Here is a 19,091-nt window from a genome sequence, read left to right on the forward strand (position 1 = left end):
TATTGTATATGCTAGAGGCAAGGGAGACTTGAAGTACAAAGAAAAGAGCTTCATGGTCACTGATTAAAAACCCCATTCACATCTAATCTGGAATAAAATTGTGTAAATGGTTAAAACATAATTATACCCATCTCCCTAGAAGACTGTTACAGATTTAACTGTGTTCCCCCTAAAAGGATATATTGAAATCCTAACCCTTAGTACTTCAGAATGTGACCCTATTTTGAAACAGGTTTGTTGAAGGTGTAATTAATTAAGGTAAATGACATAACACTGGAGCAGAGTGGATCTGTAAACCAACATCACTGGTGTCCTTACAAGAGAAAGGGCACGTGAAGACACAGACACACACAGGGAGAACTCCACGTGACAACAAAAGCAGAGACTGGAGTTACACAGCTACAAGCCAAGACCTGCCAAAACTGCCAAGAAAAAAACTACGAAGAGGCAAGGAAGGACTCCCTTACAGGTTTCAGAGAGAGCATAGATTTTGGACCTCTAACCTCCAGAACTACGAGACAATAAATTTCTGTTGTTTCAAGCCACCCAGTTTGTGGTACTTTGTTACAGCAGCCCTAGGAAATTAATAGAAGGCCAAATATTTTGGTAACTAAAATTAAGGTACAGAGCAAAAGGCCTTCTAAAGATGATCAAATGCCCTCATGCCACAACAAACATACCATGGGTACTTTCTTATACACATGACACAGTTTCAATTACCAAAATACAATCTACTAAATATTTAAGGATGGAATGGCTTTTCCAAGTGGGTACGGGAAAGAATGGTAGAAAAAAGTTTTATATATCAAAGGTAAAAGATCAAAATACAGTTAATGTTCAAATTCCAGAACAAATCACTAGGGTGTATCACTGACTGTACATCTGTGTACAGTCAAATCTCAGTATATAGTAGCTGATTCAGGAGAACTGATGTTCTGAATATCTATTGTTATGTAACAGAATCACTCTAAAAGTTAGTTTTTTAAACAACAATAATCATTTTATTCTCTCTCACAGTATCTGCAAGTTAGGAATTTGGGAAGGGCTCAACTAAGCAGTTTTAACTGAACTAGGTTCTAGCTCCTGATCTTAGAGTCTCTTCACATGGTCTCTCCACATGAGGTAGTATGGGCTTCCTTATAGCATGGCAATCTCAGCCTACACTGCTTACAGAGCTGCTGAAGATTCAAGACCAGTATTCTGGCAAGTTGGATAGAAGCACACCTTTTCTGACCACATCTTGGAAGTCAGTATAGTATAACTTCTGCTATATTCTGTTGCTTGCAAGTGATTCACAAGACCACTCAAATTCAAGGGAAGGGGACATAAACCTCACCTCAGGATAAGAGAGTAGTCAAGATCACACTGAAAGATCATGTGAAAAGGGAGATATTGTTACAACCATCTTTAGAAAATGCAACCTGCCACAAAGAACATGATGAAGTAACTGCTTATTACTCTTGAGACCATCATCTATTTGAAACCGTACCCTTATAGTTAACAGAAACTGGTGAATAGAAGAAATTCTTGAGCTTGTCTTACAGAATAGCAGCTAAGGTAACAGCTTATTAAAAACCCCTCTGCTTGTAACCTAACTTCACTGATCAAGCTCACCTTAATTCTTTCTTTTGACTCCTTAACTGCCCCCTATAGATAACACCTCTGTTGTATGAGTCCCTAAAGTATTGGGGGCTTACACTGTTTTTCAGAAACTTGGAGTCAGCTCTTCTTCAGTTTCAGCCAGCTAAGATAGGTTGGGACCACTGACCCTAAAACTGGGCCTGTGCAGGTGTTCAGTGAATGACCTTTTGACGTTAGAGGGCCAAAAACTCCACCCTCAGATCATGCTAAGTACCTCATTTTTTAACATCTCAAGAAGCATGTAACTCAGATACATCTGCAAAGAACACCAATTATTTCACCGTTCCCCTACCTCCAATCACCTTTCCTCAGGCCTAAAATCACTCTGCTTCTTTACTGCATAGAAATCTCATGCCGCTTATCTTCAGGGGAGGTATATCTGAGATTTGTTCTTCTATCTACTCCACTTGGCTGCCTCCTGAATAAGCCCTTTCTCTGCTGCAAACCTCAGTGTCTCAGCATTTGGCTTGCTCCATGTCAAGCAAATGAACCCGGCTCAGTAACAGATCTGACCCATGCTGAACCTATTTCATGGGACTGTGGAACAGCAGAGTATTCCTTACTACATTTTTAAGCTACCAAGTACAGATGATCCTTGAACAACACAAGTTTGAACTACATGGGTGCACTTATATGCAGGTTTTTTCCCCAGTAAATGTGTACTAAAGTACTACACGACATGCAGTTGGTTGAATCTGAGGACATAGAATCATGGATACAGAGGACCAACTGTAAAATTATATGCAGATCTTTGACTTTGGGAGAATCGGCACCCCTAACTCCCACTGCTATTCCAGGGTCAACTGTATTTTTACTACCAAATAACTTCATTCACTGAATAAAAAGTTCATTTTCCCATATTTGCTTAACTGTGAACTTCTAACAAGCAGGATACCACTTAGAGTTGTCACACTTCTAGCCAAAAACAAGCCAATTCATTTCAGTTAGACTATTAAGGGGCCTCACATTGCAGGGAAGTACATCTTTTAAGATGTCTGATAGACTCCCATCTGGAGGCATACTGGGTACCACTGGTCTAGTATCTTATTACTGTATTTTAATAACTCTAGAGTCTTTAGTGTTTTGGTTAAGACTCAACATAAAAGAAAACCTCCTCTGCAAGTGAGCTGTAAGCAACAAATGAAGGACCAAAATGCAAATTCAAAATGTACAAACTACTGCAGTCAAACTGATAAGAATAGTGGGTTCCTTTCTCCTTTCAAAAATTAAGGCTTATAAGGCATTTTTCCACAAACAAAAGAATAGCTCTAACATCTTAGTTAACATTTCTTTTTTCAATAAAAGATGCTAGTGTCCAACCCTGCTGTAAGCACTCATTGAAGTAAATATAATGGCCACTCTGTTTGCCTACACAGGCACTGATATACCAATATTTAACTCTCTGTATCCAATTTTCCCCAGCGTCTAAGATATTTCTTGGTAGTAAGGAACTCAGCTGATTCATTAGTTCTTAGGGCACTGCACAGCCACTTTGTATACTGATGTTGCTCTATAAACATGGCACTTCAGCAAGTTAAAATGCTTCTATGACTTCATTATCCTGGAAAATATCAGACACCAAGAAAAATCAGACTAAATTCCTTGAGTGATATAAGTGATATAAAAATCAAACAAAAAAATCTTAAAAAGTCAAGTTCAGAGAAGGAGAAGGCAATAGCTCAGTGGTAGAGTGCACGGTTAGCATGCACGAGGTCCTGGGTTCAATCTCCAGTACCTCCATTAAAAAAAAAATTAAACTAAAAATTTTTCAAAAGTCAAGTTCTACTTCATCAGAGAGGAAATGTCAATTCTATAGTATTAAAATTACCTGCTGACAAGAAAAAATTTTTAGCAATATCCACTTTCCTCTGTTTCTGTCCTCAAGGCCTGTACCAGTAGGGTAACTGCTCTACTGTAAAGCACACAGAAGGGCTGTGCTCTTGTTGACACAGTTTGGTAATAAACAGTTCCACGGCTTGCAAAAAATGTATTCAATTCCATCGTAAAATTTTTAAAAAGTAATCTCCAAAAGTCACATACGATTCTTATTTAGATACTGTGCTACTGTCTCTCCTTAAAAAGTTTTCATGTTAAGACCTGTAATTTTTATCTTAATATGTTCAGACTCAGGAAAGTGGAATATAGGATTCCAGTATACAAAGGTATAAATATTTTAAGTGTATTACCAAAGATAAAGCTTCTCAAACTTTACCAACAGAGGAAACTGAAATATCCTGTTTTGTTCAAAATTCATGAAAGCTGAGCATCTCATTCCAAAAGGTAACTAAAGATTAACATAAAAATATTTCACTCTGAAAAATATGAAAACAAATACATGTGTATTCATGTATGACTGAAGCATTGGGCTGAACACCAGAAACTGACACAACATTGTAAACTGACTATTCTTCAATAAAAAAAAAAATGTTTTTTTTACTCTTTTTCTCCCTGACTGCTTGATGATCAGCCATCTCATGAATGATACAATAACTCTCTAGACCAGGAAGTTCGTGACCAACCGACTACTTTAGCAGAAACAAATGGTCATCGATGTCCTTCACTCTGGGAAAGCAAAGCAGCTAACACAGAAATTTGGGGAAAACTAGCCAAAATGTACAAGACCATACCAGATGTTATGTTTGTATTTGGATTCAGGACCCATTTTGGTGGTAGCAAAACAACCGGCTTTAGCAGCATTTATAATTCCTTGGATTATGCAAAGTAAAACGAACCCAAACATAGATCTGCAAGATAAGGCCTGTATGAGAAAAAAAAGACTTTGAGAAAACACTAGAAGGAACCTTTTTGAGAAGAGGCAAGGGGATTGCAAAGGCCAATGTTGGTGCTGGCAAAAGAAAGCTGGTGAATGGACAACGGAAGGAGTAAAGATTCTGCAGCAACTGTATCTGTAGTGATTCTGCAGACTTTTCATTAGAGGATTAATAAACTAGGAACTTTAATATGAAAAAAGATATGAATGTTTCATGTTACTCAGTAAAACTGATTTTAACAGGAAAATGTACCACATATACCCTAAACACTACACGTAGGCTACATACAAGTTTATCCCCAAAATTGCCTCAGGCTAATCATGTTATCTTGTGTGGTCTAATTTAAAATTACTGAAGCCTATTCATTAAGATTAACAACTTTCTTTTTAAAAAAAATTTGTTGTTTGGGGGGGTAATTAGGTTTATTTATTATTATTGTTATTTTTTATTTAAAGAATGTACTGGGGATTGAACCCACAACCTCGTGCGTGCTAAGTATGCGCTCTAATCACTGAGCTATATCCTCCCCTCAGCCAACTTTGTAGAATCAGGTATTCCACTGGTTGTAGAAGCATTTAGACTCTGATTAAAAGTAGTTTATACTCTGTCTGATTATTATAGCAAATGATTGGCAATTCTTAACTACAGAAAAGTACTTTGAACCTCCTGTTGTATGCTGTATTTCCTCTATGTTTCTTTCATATCACTTTCTCATGAAGCCTTCTGAATCTGTTCCCAGCGCTGAACCTAAAAACAGGCTCTATTCTGCCAAGGCAGCATTTTCAAATTGTGCTAAATGGGGCTGGGAAACTGTATATTTTATCCCCAACCAGGAAATCAGCAAAGTACATTAGCAAATCAAAGACCTACAAAATTTCCTGAGGTAAAAAACCCATAGATCTCTTTTCAGGCCTAGCCCTTCACCAATTTCCCAACACAATTAGGGAAACAATGCTTCTGAAAAGCTCACTGATTACCATATCAGCCCTCTAAGGCAATGATTGCACAGACAGGGCCAAACCTCCCATGGACAATGATTTAGAAAGCCATGACCTTCCTTTGATCCATAAGGCTACTTTGAATAAACTATTAAGCCAGTTACAAAGAGCTGCAAAAATGAACATGTTATTAGAATGTACCAAAGACTTCAGTTTATATACAATTAATAACTGATTGCTGCAACTCACAATGCTGCAAAGCTCCTACCACATATACACACTCAAGAGCTGGAATTCAGTAATTTTTAACAGGAATAATCGCTGTCAGTGAAACTCTGTTGTCTTCAGCTCGTCATAGTTTTCAATTATCATTATTCTCATTTTCTAATTAAAAATCACCATTAGTTGAGCTTCATTATTATCATTTTAGTTGTCTTATTACACCTGCAGAATATATTATACAATTCCACCACTGGAATTTGAGGCTTACAGTTTTCCAACTAGTCTAGACTTAAAGCATATTCAGTGATTCAATTAGGAAACATCCATATCCCTAACTGCTGAAGAAAATCACTTTCCCCAAAAATGCTTATACTTTGACAATTTAGTTATTATTATTCCACTAGAAAGTGGGAATTATTGAGGTAAAGAATGACATAGCTAAAGGGCCTAGATTAAAAAGAGCTTGAGGGTCACTGTTTAAAGGATCCTTACGCCAGCTATGGGGCCACTAATGTAGGGGCTGGTCTTCTGCCTGGCCAGCAGGTCCACATTAACCAAATGTGGCATAAAGATTTGAAATCAGAGCTCTTCATGGAAGCTCTTCTCTGAACTTGGATGTCATCCCTCCAGTCTCTAGTTTTAAGTAGGAAGCTTACAGGAATGTCTGAAAACAATTAAATCTCATAACAAAGCCTCTTCTCAAAATCTTTTCCTGATTTATCTTTAAAACTTTGCCAGGTTCATATGTACAGCTTGTAATTAAATGCTGTCAAGCAGGAATTGACATAGAAAGGTATAGAAAATAGGAGGGAAGTGTTTGATGGCTTTGTGGATTCTTAGTGTCTGTTTCCAGCTGTGAAACTGACTTCAGCGCCTAAGAAGCCTACCCAGTAAGCCTTGTAACTATGGGTTACTGTGCTAAAGATGGGATGAGAACATATACAGCAAAGTAAAAACTTTAGCTTTAGCGTATAAAACCTCAGTAAATTCTTAGTCAATTATTCAACAAAGAATCAGTCACAATGCTGAAAACTCTAGCATTAGATATTTCCTTCTCCAGAAACTGAAATCCAGAATGAAAAGACAGCCAAGATAAGTAAGTGCAACAGACTTACCAAAAATAAGGTAAAGTAATGAAAAACTACACTGTTGGGACTGCTGCTAACCACCTGACCTTGGGAAAGTCAATTAACTGCTCTGTTCATTCATAAAATTCATTGAAGGGGAGCCAAACCACTGATGGATAAAGCCCCTTCTAGCTCTCAAAGTTTATATATTACTATGTACTAGAATAAGTTGTTTCCTAGTAGTACCTTAGATACTAAGAAAATTATTAACTCCAACGGGTCACAAGGGTTATCACTTTAAAGCAATACACCTAGAATTCACTGATCTTCAAACAACCTATGCGCTGCTCTGTAGGTCAAATGTCCCATTAGCAGGTAACTGACCTGTTTCTTTCTATCTCCTAAGGATTCTGCTTATGCTCATAACCGTTACAATGATTATATTTTAGGTACAATCCACAAGTTTTTAAAACCATATATTTCTAAATAATTTATTTAGGACCGTTCTTCAAACAAGATGGATGATAAAAACTTATGATATCAGGGCTCAACTGAGAATCAATCCTTTGTCAGCCCAACATGCATTTCTAAGCTGCTGTATCATATCTAGGAGTTATTTTAACACAAATGTGAACCTCAAAATACTTTAACAGTTCCTTTCCTCCACAGATCTTAACTATTTAAAGACAAGAGAGGTCAAAGAAATTTCTTCCTTCACCTCTGAAAAAATAGTATTTAGGCATTTATTCATTCTTCTTTTTTCTTTTTTTTTTTTTTGCGGGGAAGGTAACTAGATTTTTTTTTTATTGGAGGTATGGGGATTGAACCTAGGACTTCCTGCATGCCTAGCACTGAGCTATACCCTCCCCATTTATTCATTCTTAAGTTCTTAAGTCTTATACTACTTTCTGTTATTTCAGGATGGACAGCAGCCACTATATAAAGTTCCATACACTGATTCCAAAAATGTTGGTAAAATCATTCCTACATATTCATTAAACTGGCTACAGCTTCTTTTCCCCCAAGAATCCAATTCAGAATTGGTCTTTTTTCAAATTAGGCATTTCCATAATGAAGTTTATAATTTCATTCAATAATGAAAAACACTTGTTTTTAAAAAGTGAGGCACACACAAATAAATTTATGCTGAATTTCAGCAGTATGCTTTCTGCCTATACACTAAAGAATGAATTATTAAACCAGAATCCATAAATCGTCGAAGATACCTGAATGGCTTTTGAAAGTCTTATTAACCTTCTGAAATTATATGAAAAACTAAGTGTATACGTAAATTTTTTTCTGAGAAGAGATAGCACAAAGCTTTGAGGAGATACTGAAAGAGGTTCATGACCTCTGACTAAGACTCTCTGCATTATACAATGTATTTTAAGATCTTAATTCTCAACTAATATTTCAAAGTATTTAAGTTAATACTCAAAAACAGTAAGATACAGTGGTAAGAATTCCTTACATCCAAGGAGGATTTCTCATGTGACTATCCTGCCAACATTTCTGGCAAGAATTCCATAAAAGACAAGAATGATCTAGGACTAAATACTTCTAAGTAATCTTAAAACCATCAAATGGTTAAAATTTAAGTTAAACACACACAAAAGCACCAAGGTCATTTTCCACTTAGAATTTATAACATTGGCATAGGATCTCATGTTGCTACATTTGTTTTACATATCTATATTCAGTCTCCCCAACTACTTATCCCTGCCCTACAGTAGATTATTATATCTAATTTCTCTTGCTCAGCCCAGTATAATATACAGTGTCATGCTGTATGGTATTAACTGGTAAAAATGTCTAGGAACTTACTTCAAAATTAAAAAAGTGGGAGAGTGGGTGGAGATACAGATGAAACAAGACTGATCACAAGTTGAAAACTGTTAAAGTTGGTGATACGCATATTTCTGTATTTTCATGTTCCTAATTTTCCATAATACAAAGTTTAAAGACACTTGCCACTGCTATTAGAGTAGACAGCTTCTTAAAGACAGATCCAGGAGTTTTCTTCTTTGTATATCTGCCTAGTAGAGAACAGATATTTACTTTGCTAAACACATTTCATTATTCATATGAAAGGGAGCAGTACTACCTTTCAGTGAAATTTCAACAACTCTTTGATGGTATTTTATTTAAATGATTCTTTTACTAACTTACATAAAACATATTCACTCGTTCATTAACTACTGAATATCTGCTTTCTCAGATCTCCTGTCTTGGTAAATGGAGGATATAAAAAATAATCCATACTCTCTGGTAAAGTAAGAATCTGACAATACCCTCAAGGATCCATGGGAAAAAGGCAGGGAAAGAAAACAGGAATATGAAGAGAAGGAAAGAAAAGTAAAAAGCAACAAATACAGTTGCTTTAAAAATCTAAGGCATCCATGTTTTTAATTAGAAAGAAGGCATACAGTTTGTTCAAACTAGACAGGTCTAAAAAGTTCCTCTCCCCACTCCATTTTACAGATGAGGAAACTAAAGCTCAGAGAAGGGAAGTGACTTGTCACAAGTTACACATCAAGTTGCTAACAAAACCAAAATTAAAATTCCAATTTGCTGATTCACAGTGCAACGTGAATTTTCTACATCAAAATACTTTCTTCTACACCATAATATTCACAAACTAAAGAGAATGACTATTTTATTATTAATATATACTTCAATTCTGTATTATACCATAGTTAAAAAAAAAAAGAATAAAAAAAAAGGCTAAGTAAAGGGAGGATGCTGGGAAGAAAATGCACACAACAAACTGCCAAGACAGTTATACCTGAAGACTACGTACACATACCACATTTCCTTAATTCTGAGACATTTTTGACTTTAAGACATAGTATCCATTTTGTAAATATTAAACAAAAAAACTATAGACACTGTAAAATATTCATTTCAAAAAATACAAAAATGTGAAAACATACATCTCTAAAGCAATAAAATATAATGTACCCTATAAGACACACAAAAATCAGCACCATTTAAGACCATGTCTCACAAAGCACAAACATACAGAGTAAGAATCTCATCTTCTAAGGTAACAAGTACTTACTAAATACCAAAGGCTATGTGGCATTTTTTTTCAGTTGTATGTATTAATATAAAACAATTCCTTCTTGCTGTATGTTTCATATGCAAGAGTTTTGAAGTTAGGTAAAGAAAAGTTTGAATCTCAGCTCTGCCACTTAGCTCCCCCACCTTTAGAAAGTTACTATTTTCTCTAAGCCTCATTCTCTTAGTAAAATGAGATAACCACCTTAGACAATTGCATAAGAATTAAATGTGATAATTTATTTAAGGAACATAGTACAGTGCCTAGAGGAAATATTAAATTTCCTCCCATAACTCCTATGGGCCAAATTAAATTAAACTAAAAACTAAGTACCATTCTTGACTTAGAAGGTTGGAATAAATCTACTAACCCTAGGGCAAATGATACCAAACTGCTTTGGAATAATTATCTGATAAGAAAAGCTTATTTTCTTGAAATTTATCTCTTCTTCAAACTGGGAACAGAAAACAAGGATGAATTTTAAGTGTTTAAGTTAAATTTGTTATATGCAAATTCAGCACTTCCATGTTGCCTTAGTGAACTGAGACTTTCCTAAACCCATTACAAACCCACTGAAGAGAGGAACTATAAATCAATGTGTGGGTGGAGGGAAGACTGTAAGGCCAAAAGGCAGTTAAAATGACTCAACTGCACAATTGGTTTGGTTTTTTTAAACCTTAAATTCATTCACTAAACAATGTTTAGAAAAGCCAAGACCGTATCACCATGATTCAGGGTGCTTCAGTAACCTGATCCCTCAGATTAAGCAAATGTAGTTTCGGGATATTTCTACCGGTAACAACCAACCATTTCCAAGATGGGATTGTGCCTACCAAAGTGGCTCATATGCAGCAGGCACTGAAACAGGACCGTATTCTTCATTACCCCAAACACAGTACAGATTAACTCATCCACATATTCCCTCACTACTAGTTCATTTTAGTTGAATGATTTCCCCCCACTAATTACAAAACAATGCTCTTTTTTAAAAACTTGGAAAAATACAAAAAGTACCCACATTTTTAAACTAACCATGATCTTAATAGCCAATGATTAAAATATTGCACAGGGACAAACCAACATTCTTTCACAGAATCTGACCATAACTGTGATCATTCCAAATTTCAAATTTGCATAGAGCACTTGCCACTAAACATAATTAACTACCAGCTTGTATCTTACTATCTTCATTCTGGCTTTCTTAAGACTAAATTCACACTACTTTTTTCCTTATTTAACAGTCTCTTCTCAATCGTTGTTCTTCTGAGTCTCTCAGTTACACATTTTGTTGCTGACCACTTCCTCTTTCTTAAAACTTTACCCTAAGTTTCCCTAAACAGTATATTCCTCAGTGTCTAAAAAAAATCTCTCCAACGAACCTTTTTGTATTTCTTCATTGGCTCGCTTCTGTTAACTCCTGACAATCTCTAAAAAATGGCCCATGTCTGACCTTGGATTTGCTTGTCAACTTTGAATCTCCAGCACTTAACACAGTGCCTGGCAAGAAGCAGATGCTCAATTAGTATTTATTTATTGACTCTGCCAACCCTGACCTACCACTCACTAGCTGTGTAACGTTGGGCAAAAAAATCTCTCTGAACCTCAGTTCCTTCATCTATAAAGTAGGGATAATCAAAGGAAGATGATGCTTGAAAACCTCAAGACAGTTTTTGGTACAAAGCAGCACCCAATAAATTCTGCTATTATTATCAATATAATCTAGTACAGGACCCAAAAACATTTCTGCTTATTACATATGGTTGAATACCAAACCTACCTCTCAACAACTCAACTTACTTTCACCACATTTCTCTTATCACCACCATCCAAAAATGTTTTTGTAGGGGAGAAGGTATAGCTCAAGTGGCACAGCACATGCTTAGCATGCACAAGGTCCCGGGTTCAATCCCTAGTACCTCCTCCAAAGATAAATATATGAATAAACCTAATTATTTCCCCCCTCATACGGCAAACAAAACAAGCAAAAAATATTTTTGTACTCTTTCCTTCACTACCAGTCTCTACTCCATCATCAACTATTCAAATTCTTATCTTCTAGCCAACATACAAAACCACCATTTATCGATTAAGGCATAAAAGACTTAGCTGACTTCCATACCCTTAAATATTCATCCAAATCTTCAATTCTACTTAAAAACCATGTTTGTCGGTCTTGTTCACAGTTGCTTATAATATGTCCATGCTACTGAAACATCATCCTCATGTCTTCCAATAACCCACATCCCAACTTCTAGGCCAAAAGAGCTCAAAACTTACCTCTTCCTGGAAACCTTCCCTGATTAACTCTACACCACTCAGATTACTTCTCTGCTCCGAGTCACCTTAGCACCTCAACACTTAGGTACTCTGTTATACTAAGGATAAAATGTAATTAGTGAACAGCATTACCAAGAAATTACTTTCAAAAATTATTTCTACATCCTAAATGGTCCATTAGCTATAATTCTTTGTTGAGTTGGTTAACAAGGAAGCCTCCTATACAACAAATGCTGTCTTTGGTGTTTGTCCTTGACACTCCACTATTTTACGTTTGAAAAGAATTAACTCTTCACAATCTTTTTGTTCTATCCTCAAGTAGAAATTATACCTCAGTAGTATCACCTCCTCCTGTTTAAATCCACTGGAAGTATAGAACTGGGCTGTTTTCTTTTCTACTACCCTTTCTCTGCCTACAACCCACAAATAAAAATTCTGAAACCTTTAAACAGAAAGGTAGTAGCAGTGATGCCATTTTTTCTTTCCTCTAAGTGAAAAGAACTTTGAACCTAATTAGCTACAAAACTCTTCCCAAGATTGAAATATACCCCAATAAGCACGATACATAAATCAAATTCTGCATCAAGACGGTTGATCCTATAGAGTAACAGGATTGTACCTATGTTCATTTTCACTTGTGTTACTGTAAGAGATCTTGCATCATTTTTAAGCTACACCACATACACCGAACAAGATAGTTGAGAAATTCCCCTGTAGGGCAAATTTTCTTAAAATATCTTCTGATGTTGCCTTTAAACCAACACATTCTACTTCTTAACATAAAGATTTAAGGGATTTCTCACTGCCATCCAATCAAAAGCAAACACTACTTGTGCCATTACTCCTGAGAGGATGAGTTTGTGTGCTGCTGAGGCAAAACACTGAGATAAACTGTCATAGGAGCGGGAGGAGGGATGCGTTGGGCGGACGATCAGCCTCAGTGGTGAGAGTTAACAACTCTAAGTATTTAGCCCTCGATGAGAGTAAATGAATCTGGCTGACTGGCTCCTACCTGACAAAACGGACAGTTAATCTTGCCAACTTACTCATAAAAGATCCACACCCTTCAGCTACCATAAGTAAACCTATCCCGTTTGATCCTTGTGAAATTTCTCCTAACTGGCCACCTAACGCCTTCTACTCAAACAGTCTACAGCCATACCTCACCCAAAACCTCTCGATCACCTTCTGCCTTCAGTAAATGCCTCTTACTCCAGATCCACGTGTCCCTATTTGTCCAGCGACCTTAACCTTCAAAACCCAAGCTTGTCCTCCCTTCGTTCCCAGCTGATCTCGCCCCCGCCCCACTCTCTTGTAATGCTTTTTTCCAAGAGGCCAACCACACGCCCTGGCCCCTCAACGTCTCCCCGGGCACCCTCTTCTGAGCATCAACCTATTCCCCTCACTGTCTTCGTCCCCAGACCCAGAATTCTTCCACCACAGGCCTCTTCACTGCCACCGTCGAGCACACAAGTCCGCTCCTCCGTTAACTACCCCGCCCCACCTTCGCCACCTCTACGCGGCCTCGCCACCCCAGGCGGCGCCCCTAGGCTCCGCGGCTGCAAATCAGGCCCCTCCCTACCGCTCCGCTAGCGGTCGGGGCCCTCCGAGGGAGACGGCCCGGCCGAGCCGCGCAGACACCATTCCCGCTGAAGGGGCGCCTCCGTCCGGCTCGCAGCAGCCGAGGGCGGAGGCGGGGGCGGGGCGGAGGGTGTCGCCCCCGTCTCGGCCCGGCCTGACTCCCCTGTTCCCACAGCCCGGGCCAAGACCAGGCGAGGAGAGGCCCGCAGCCCGCCTCTCCCGCCCGGCGTTCCTGCCTCTCACCTAGACGCAGAGGCTCGGGCCTCGCTTTTCCCCCGGCCGTCCAGCGAGTGCTCCGCCACCGCCGCCGTCGCGCTCTCCTCACTCCCTCTTCCACCGCTCCCGACCTGCAGCTGAAGAGCGGACGGGTAGTGGCACGACCATTGGCTACGGCCCGCACTCACGTAAGCCGGCCCCGACCCGAACCTCGGGATGTGACTGGCTGGCGCGGCGCCTCTTTTCCACGTCTGGTCCTGATTGGCTCTCTCGCACCCCCTTACCAAGAGGATCGCTCACCCTCCTCCAGGCTTCGGCCTCCCACCCCTTCAACCCCGTTTCCATCCGGGCGGGAGGGGGACCGGAGAGGGCGCGGGTGCGACGCGAACTGCCAATAGGAGGGCGGAGAGAGGGCCGGGAGGTGGGCTCTGCGGCCGGCCGGCCCGCGGGGAAAGTTCAGCCAATGGGCGCGCACCCCACATCCCGGGCTCAGGAGCGCCCCAGCCTGGCCGCTCGGGTTCCGGCGGGTCGCGCCCAGGGCTACGCCCCGGCTGCTGGTCGCTTGGGAGGGGCGCCCACTGGAAAGGTGGGGAGGATGCGGCGAGGCCGGCGGGGAGACAGTGGGCAGCCATTGTGGCGTGCTCCCTCACTGTCTACGTGAGGCCGGGCGCGCCTCTAACGGGGCTGGCTCGGGTCGGTGAGAGCGGGGCCGTCCTGTCGTCCGCTGGAACCTCGGCGGGATGCCCCATAGGGAGCAAGCCGAGCGTGCGTCTCGTCCAGCCCCGCGGAATTATGAGCCAAATACTTCCACTTGACACTTCTTCCAAAATAATTTCATACAGAACTTATTTATGGTAAGAGAAGTTAGACTAATGGTTACCTGGGAAGGGAGGAGGGGAGAGGGGGAATGGAAGAGGCATAACGGTGCTGGAAGCGTTCTGTCTCTTGATCTCAGTGGTAGTCACAGAGGTGGTGTGTGCAGAGGTAAAAATTCACCGAGCCATATACTTAAGTTAGTGCACCCAACGCACTTTACGTATAATATCTCAATTTTTGTAATGATAAAAGGATTCTGAGAAAAACTCTGCAATAATATTATCGTAACCTTAGGCTCCATGAAACATCCATGATATAAACAATCCTACTGGGATTTAGCTATCATTCAAAAACTAGAAACCATAGGAAGAAAAAAAAAGTGTGAGAATTTAAAATAAGTGAAAGCTCCTGGCATGGTAAATCACACTCACAAGCTTGTACTTTAAGGATGAGCCAAGATGGTTCAGAATTTTTCTTTGAGGATTTAGAGCTTGTTTTAGTGCATGGCACTGTTAGTAGAACAACAGCAGCCACGATCTTGCACCCAGTTGGAAACTACAGAAGTTTAATGAGCTGCCTACTTTGTGGGCGACCTAAGTTGTAAACCCAGGAAACTTTAGTTTGAATACCATGACTTCTCCTTGGAAGAGCTCACGGTCCAGCACCATGTACAGTCATCCCTCGGTATTTGTGGAGGGATTCGTTCCAGGACCCTCCAGGACCACCCTCATACCAAAATCCGCAGATGTTCAAGTTTTTTATATAAGACGGTGATGTACCTTTGTTTAAAGTACTTGTTCCTGAACTTGGCATATAAAGTTAGATAAGACAGTATTTTCCACAGAGCATGGGTATAATAGGGAGACAGACTTAAACAGATAATTCTAATATAATGCAGGATGAAGGAATACGTATAAAGAAGATCTAACCCAGCCTAGAAAATGTAGGGGCATCTTTTTAGAAGACACAGAGCTAAATTAACTACTGCTAACATAACCACTATGCACATCCTCCTGTATACTTCAAATCATCTCTAGATGTCTTATAATACCTAATACAATGTAAATGCTGTGTAAGTAGTTGTGAATACAATGTAAATGCTGGGTAAATAGTTGCTGACATACAACAAATTCAACTTTTGCTTTTTGGAACTCTTCTAGAATTTTTTTTCTGAATGTTTTTAATCCACAGTTGGTTGAATCCACAGATGTGGAACCCACAGATACGGAGGGCTGACTGTACAGTCATTACCGGAGAAAGGCACAAAACACAAAGCTGACACAGGTGCCTACTCACAGGGATGAGTCATTCATTAGGTTAGGCAAGATGTATGTGCCTAACACCCAGCCCAGTGGCAGAATTCTGAAATATCCAGGGTCAGATGAAAGACTTCTTAGCTATGGGTCAATAACATTTTTCCCAAAACAAACATTACAATTCTGGGCCAAATTTTAGCCTGTGTAAGGGCACCAGGAGCCAAATGGGTAAAGATGACAGGATTATTAATTTAGTCATTTATTAGCCATTAAGCTGTTCAATTCAGATAAATTCCTTTGTTTAAAGTAGTTGTCCTTGAACTAAGCTCATGAAGTTAGTCAAGACAGTACTTTCCACAGAGCACAGGGAGACAAACAAACAGATAATTCCAATATAATTCAGGATGAAGGAATACATACAAAAAGGATCTAACCTAGCCTAGGGAATTTAGGGGCATCTTCTTAGAAGACACAGAGCTAAGTGAACCACTGCTAAGTTTTATCACCATGCCATATGCAATTAGACACTATTTCTAGTGACTCCTTTCATTACAAATATCTTGATCTTTTAAAGTAGCTATACATAAATATAATAATATAGCTATATATAAAGACATAAATTAATATTTAGTTCTGAGAATAGAACATGAAGAAATTAAGTAATTGCTTAATGAGCACATTATGATTTTCAAAAATAATTTTAGGGTTGAGATCATAAAGGCATTTATTTGATTCAAGTCAATGTGTATATAACATGTCTCTCCAGCAAAGACCCCCTACAGTGGGACAGCGTGCTTCTGGAAGAGGATGTAAAAACAATGGTTTATTATTCAAGGTGGTACAATCTCATGGGGAAGGCATGTTATATAGTTAGTGTCCCTCACAGTGCACCATCATTCTTAAGTGAATTCCAAGAAGTCCTATTTCTATAAAAAGTGAGTAATTGTCTTCACAAAAGGAATTCATTTTTTGCCCAGAGTCTAACCTATAAAATACAGTAACACCCAAAAAAAAGGTATTATTCATTCAAATGCTTTTCCCATCTTTCCTCAACAAAAGCCCTGAAAATTGGGCTGCCATATATTGGAATCAACAACATTGTAATTTTATTCAAATATGAAACACCTGTATGTGCTTTTGATTCTTGCTACAGAAATACAGTTCTGTAAATGAAGATAAATTACACCAAGCGAAAAATGTACTATTATCATTGACAGCCTAGAGATACCATATATTACTGAGAAAATGCTTAGGAATAAACACCAAAAACACATGTGCTACACGTAAAAAGTAGTTACAGCTATTTTATACATCCCTCAGCCTTTTTTAGCTTCTTTAAAAACAGAAGACAAGTAAGGTTGAGCATCAATTTTTTTATGCAAATAGTACCTCTTCCCGCTCTAAGGAAACACTTTTCTTACGGCATGTATCGTTTTCTAACTCATATGATATATTGTTCTGTCAGTGTCTTATTAAACACAGTTCTGTTGAGACTCTTCAGTCTGTCTTCACAGCATTCCTATGCAAATATTCATCTAGTCATCTGAATTTTGTAGAAGAGAAACTTGAAGCTTAATGAGACAAGTAACTTGCCCAAAGTTACACAGCTGTTAGGTGGCAGAAGTGGGATTGAAATCTAGGTCTATTTGATTGCAAACTCCATAATCTTTCTATTGTGCCACATTTGCCTCCTCCAAAACAAGATCAGGTCATTTTGCCTTGTCCTCATGTCTTTGTATTCTCCACAACGAGTAGCACAGGATCTTACATATGTCTTGGAACTCATGGAATTAATCATTATTTTCACCATGCTTTATCTTTGCAGATTACATGACAAGGGAGAGTGTGAACTATTTAAAAGTAACTATTTCACATTAAAAATGTCTGTTTTAACAAGACTAAAAGGAACACAACTTTCTTTGTAGTTGCAGTGAAGAACCCATTACAGCTATCTAGAATGCATCAGAGATGCTCACTTTCACAGCACTGGAAAGAGTTTTAGGCAGCTTTTCTTAAGAAAGCCAAATTTGTAGTATGCACAGTATCCCCCGCAATTCATTTGGTGATCTCTGCTGTGCCTTGTATTCAATTATGACATTCAGAATTTGTCTGCTTTAAACATTTTCAAAGCCTCTTATTTAAAAAAACCCAAACATTTCTACCAAGTTTCTAACATTCCCACTAGTGCCTCAATATTCAGTCTAAACAAGTATAGACAGGTTTCTGTGACATTTCCTCATCTCTAAAGGATGGTTAAACCTAATGCCCAGTATCTGTTCTGACTGTTTCAGAAATCTGGAATGTAAGTTTGGTTTTCACCTGGAGGTGAAGCATCTGACCCTCAGTTATTCAGCACCGTTAGTCTAGGGGGAACAAAAACAGAGCTGCTATGTTCTTGGCTCTTCTAAATCATTTCTTGTGTCCTGACCACTGACCTTCTGGTTCTAGAAGGGTGGCAGAATATGCCACCCCAAAATATGCCACTTTAATGCAACAATTATTTTGAGCTAAAGGCACTTAGGAAGCAGAGGATGCAAAGAGAGATGTCTAATCTCCCTGTCTCTTCCTGAAAACAGGAGATTAAAACTCCCATGTGAAGGATGCTCTTCTTATACCAGGAGAAAAGAAACATGCTTCAATGCGAAATCAAAGCCGAGAGACTCCTATCTACATATACTTTGTTGAAATAGTTCTTACCTTCCATTAGCCTCCCCATATAGTTTAGTTACTTTTTCACAATTGCCTTTCTTTGTTCAACCTAATATAAAAGCTTGTAGATTTTGCCATTTCTTTGATCTTTCATTTCCCATGAGAGTTTCTGTGTCACAGAAAACATATAAATTTGTATACAATTCCCCTGTTAATCAGGTTAATATCCATTTAATCTTCAGGCCCAACCAAAAAAACCCTATGAAGACAGAGATAAGATTTTGGCTCTCCTATGGTTTCTGGTGGTGAGGATGGGATTTCAATGGTTGGGGCACTGAGAGATCCTGGGACATCTGACAAAAAGCCAGCAGAAGGTAAGAATTCTTACCACTTCAGTCACTTAGATCTCTGCCTGCATGGCCCAGCCAAAGCAAGAATAATGAAAGTCTCCCCTTATCGTTTTTCCTTTCTAAATGTAGATTGGCAGGAGAAAAACATATGTAAAATTAGTTCTTTGAATTGTGACTGTAAATATGGTTCTGAGTATACCCATTGGTTATGATCCGCAGCCTCCTAGTCTTTGTTTTTTTTGTTTT

At 38.8% G+C, this 19,091-nt stretch overlaps 3 protein-coding genes and 1 pseudogene across 4 annotated transcripts in view; 3 read left to right on the forward strand and 1 right to left on the reverse strand.

Annotated features, from left to right (window-relative positions):
• The window catches only part of FAR1 (fatty acyl-CoA reductase 1), a 63,005-nt gene extending 48,982 nt beyond the window's left edge, over positions 1-14,023 (reverse strand). The window contains exon 1 of one of the 2 annotated variants that reach the window (XM_010977249.3): positions 13,802-14,023. The gene's annotated coding sequence lies outside the window, so the exon portion shown is untranslated. The remainder of the gene's footprint in view (positions 1-13,801) is intronic. The other variant, XM_031459980.2, reaches the window with a different exon arrangement.
• LOC105086709 (small ribosomal subunit protein eS24-like) lies at positions 4,116-4,636 on the forward strand (annotated as a pseudogene).
• On the forward strand, positions 12,892-14,435 carry LOC135322607 (atherin-like). The gene is made up of 3 exons (XM_064491885.1): positions 12,892-12,920; positions 13,421-13,749; positions 13,846-14,435. The coding sequence occupies exons 1-3, from the start codon at positions 12,892-12,894 to the stop codon at positions 14,433-14,435; spliced, it is 948 nt and encodes a 315-aa protein (XP_064347955.1).
• The window catches only part of PTH (parathyroid hormone), a 96,247-nt gene continuing 91,189 nt past the window's right edge, over positions 14,034-19,091 (forward strand). Inside the window, exons 1-2 of the mRNA XM_064492558.1 lie at positions 14,034-14,628; positions 18,738-18,869. The gene's annotated coding sequence lies outside the window, so the exon portion shown is untranslated. The remainder of the gene's footprint in view (positions 14,629-18,737; positions 18,870-19,091) is intronic.

This window comes from Camelus dromedarius, chromosome 12, assembly GCF_036321535.1.
Source record: "Camelus dromedarius isolate mCamDro1 chromosome 12, mCamDro1.pat, whole genome shotgun sequence".
In the NCBI taxonomy this organism is placed as follows: Eukaryota; Metazoa; Chordata; class Mammalia; order Artiodactyla; family Camelidae; genus Camelus; species Camelus dromedarius.